General features: G+C 36.5%; 1 protein-coding gene across 2 annotated transcripts in view; it reads right to left on the minus strand.

The window, feature by feature from the left end:
- LOC109828835 (protein DJ-1 homolog B) overlaps positions 916 to 3,399 on the minus strand; it is a 12,944-nt gene continuing 10,460 nt past the window's right edge. Inside the window, exons 7-9 of one of the 2 annotated variants that reach the window (XM_020395802.1) lie at positions 1,712 to 1,912; positions 1,481 to 1,621; positions 916 to 1,373 (exon numbers count right to left, since the gene is read on the minus strand). In XM_020395802.1, coding sequence (XP_020251391.1) covers positions 1,173 to 1,373; positions 1,481 to 1,621; positions 1,712 to 1,912 — 543 coding nt within the window. In that variant the 3' untranslated portion in view covers positions 916 to 1,172. The remainder of the gene's footprint in view (positions 1,374 to 1,480; positions 1,622 to 1,711; positions 1,913 to 3,399) is intronic. The other variant, XM_020395801.1, reaches the window with a different exon arrangement.

The raw sequence follows: 3,399 nt of genomic DNA on the forward strand, positions 1-3,399 counted from the left end.
AAAGAAAGAAGGAGAAATCGGTACATGTGTTAATGCTGATTCTAAAATTAATGATCACGTTGACTTCTATAGTTCTATACCGATTAGGCGATTACATTGATTCGATACGTTTTCTACTGATTTTTATTGTTTGCATTGGATTTCCAATATTGTCTGCCCCTCATTTCTTCCTACATGATTTTGTAAAGGGTACATCGTAAATATTTATTGGGAGTTGGTCTACAAAAGGACAACAATTACTAGCATTATTTATCGAAAAATTCTTGTTAAGATAGTAACTGAGCTTTATATAGGGATCAATAATAGCGATGGTGATGCCTCTAGGTTTTTTGTCCAAAACTTAATATGGCGCTCGAAGAGCCACATATCAATGTTAAAGCTTGGTTTCTTTGTGAAATTATTTATGTCTTTATCACAATGCTTACCTTTCGCAATAAGGTAGGTTGGGGGGGCCAGAATCAAACCAAATCCATTATGGACCGACGTAGCCGACCATTTTTGTAAGGATTTCGATCTCACTATCATGGGCTTGACTATTGCAACCAATAGAATCCTAAACATCAAAAGCATGACGACAAAGAGGAGAGCAATCGTATGAAGACCAGCTCCTCCTCCCGATCAAGCTAGCGAGTCCTATCTAGAGTAGTTCGCATCATATGCGCTATCTCGTCCACGCGAAAAATGTCGTGGAAAGTTCCGCATGTAGGCTCAGCTAACATAAGAAACAACTCAAATGCGTACAGCTTACAGCTGAGCGCAGTTGTCCTTCTATCTACTTGAATATCACAAGACTAGCGATAGGCGGAGATAAAATCGCATGAACCAGCGACCCTTTATACAAGCCCAATCCTAATGAAATCAGAGAACAGCAGACCTGTACACTACACCGTGAGATAGAAAGAATTCCCCAACTAATGACAGAAACGGCGGAAACCCATCATTTATCATTTAGATAGCACACATACACGGTGACATTTTCATTATAGTCTTAAATGTCACATTACTTCATCGTGTATTTAAACCGTTTATAAGTACAATCACAGACGACTCAAACCGAGCAAACGCACAATACTCATACAAAAACTGCAGCAGATACTAGGTCGTTGCAACTTAGTTTATACAGAAACTACTGATTACGCCCAGTTCTCCACCACAGGGCTATTATTAGCTCATTATACAAAAACCAGGCTTCTTGCAAGATCGAGGGCTTTTTCACGGCCAAAGAACTTCTCTACTATGGCCAGTGCAAACTCCATGGAAGTCCCTGGCCCTCTGCTTGTGATCAGGTTCCCATCAACCACCACCCTATTCTCACTTTCACTTTTATCAGAAAGCTTGCTGCACATAGCAGGGTATGCTGTTGCCTTCTTCCCCTAAAAAAAGAAAATCGGAAAAAGAAAATTAGAATGTAGAGAATATTATTTGAAGACCAACAAATGATTGAATCAATCACACACGAGGGTAAGCCTTGAAGTCGTACTTTGAGTAAACCATGTGGCTCAAGCACTAGAGCTGGAGAAGCACATATAGCCCCATACGGCTTATTTGATTCAGCCTGCTTTTTAAGCAAATCAACAAGCTTTGCCGAGTTTGTGAATGCTGGTGCACCAGGAAGCCCTCCCTGCAAACAAAGTAGGAGGAAGCAAATATAAACTTATTTACATATGTACACATGGTGAAGAGGTTGATGTTAATGGCTATATTAACTGACCGGCAGAACAATTAGGTCATATTGTAATTTAACAGCCTCGTCCAAAAGCTTATCTGCTACTATTTTCACTTTTCTAGATGCTACAATTTCTAATCCATCTTCAACTGACGCCACAACAACATTAGCTTTGGCTCTCCGTAGAATGTCGATAATCATTACAGCCTCCATCTCCTCTGATCCGTTAGCAATTGGCACAAGTACCTGCGACAGAAAGGTGCAAAAGTAATTAAAAGCTCTGCAGCAAAAATAAAAACAAGAACAAAAACACCACCACCAACAGCAGCAATAAGTATAATAGTATGTCAATGTTTGTTGAGTGGACATACTCTGCAACTGTAGCATACTCTTGATCCTAATTCCTAGCCTGGCATTTGAGTAAAATTTATGATATTCCAGAAATTACAAAGCACGAAAAGTAAAATTCATTCAACATGAACGCATAAGCAGATGGTGACATAAAACTGGGGAAAAGGACTAAATTTATAACTTACAAAGGACAAGATGCTATTTTCACAGATCACCTATGACCATCAAGATGGTAAGAAAAGATACTGCAAAGGGACAAAAGGCTTATTATACAAGTTCTTTAAATGCATAATTATTTATCAGGAATTCCAGATTCTCAACTGATCTGATGTCTTAATACTCAAGTTTAGCTACATCCCTCCAAGATAGTATTAGACTGCTTTTTTTCCCGTTGTGTATCATGCATTCTGTTTCAACTCAAAAAGGTCAATGCCAGTCCTCCAGTTTTAAATACTTTGATGGATCACAAATTCACTCAAGTTAGTTGTGAGGGAAAAAAGGATGGGAAGAAGTATGGTAAGGACAATGAAGGTGAACAGAACAGAGATAAAGCAGAAATTAAAGGAAGCAAAATGAATAAGAAAACTAAAAAGACAAATGCCAAACAAAAACTACCAGACGCTGCTGGATTATTGAAAGATGAAGGATAACAAACTAAAGAGAAAGGACATAATCATGCATAAACAGAAGAGTATGGTTTACCACATGAGAAAATGACAATTATTAATACTACCTGTATTTCTCCTTCTAGAGCTAGGACGTGAAATATATAATAATTTTTTACATATAGTGTAAACATTTAAACCCACTTTTATTTCCCACCGCATTGAAACAATACAAAGGATAGAACGAAGACAAGACACAGTTGATTTCATTGTAACTCAAATTCCTCAACTCCCTTAAAATAAAAATATAAAGATCCCTGTAGTCTCCCAAAAAAATCAGATAAAACGCTAGGATGAACATTTCGAGGACAGATAAATTGATTCCCTCTATTGTAATGAATAGAGGTTTATTACATGTGGGTTCTTATGTTTCCAATAGGCGCAAGCTCCTATTGTTAATTAACATTTGGGTCAAACCAAACGAACCTCCAATTAACAGTATACGAAAAAAATTATTATATGTTAAAGACATTCTTTTTTTATTCCATCTTTTGATTTGGTTTTAGTTTGGATCAAAACTTGGAGATTTATAATTTTAAATTTTGATTGTAGTTTAAGAACATTTCAGTCCATATTCTAGGATTTTAAATTTTGATTATAATTTAATGACATTTTGATCCGTATTTATTTTCATATTTGGATCATAACCTTAGTTTTAAAAAAATATTTTGGTCAATTTGAATTTGACATATTATTTGACCCTATATGACTCTCGGA

Source organism: Asparagus officinalis, chromosome 1 (genome assembly GCF_001876935.1).
Source record: "Asparagus officinalis chromosome 1, Aspof.V1, whole genome shotgun sequence".
Lineage (NCBI taxonomy): Eukaryota > Viridiplantae > Streptophyta > Magnoliopsida > Asparagales > Asparagaceae > Asparagus > Asparagus officinalis.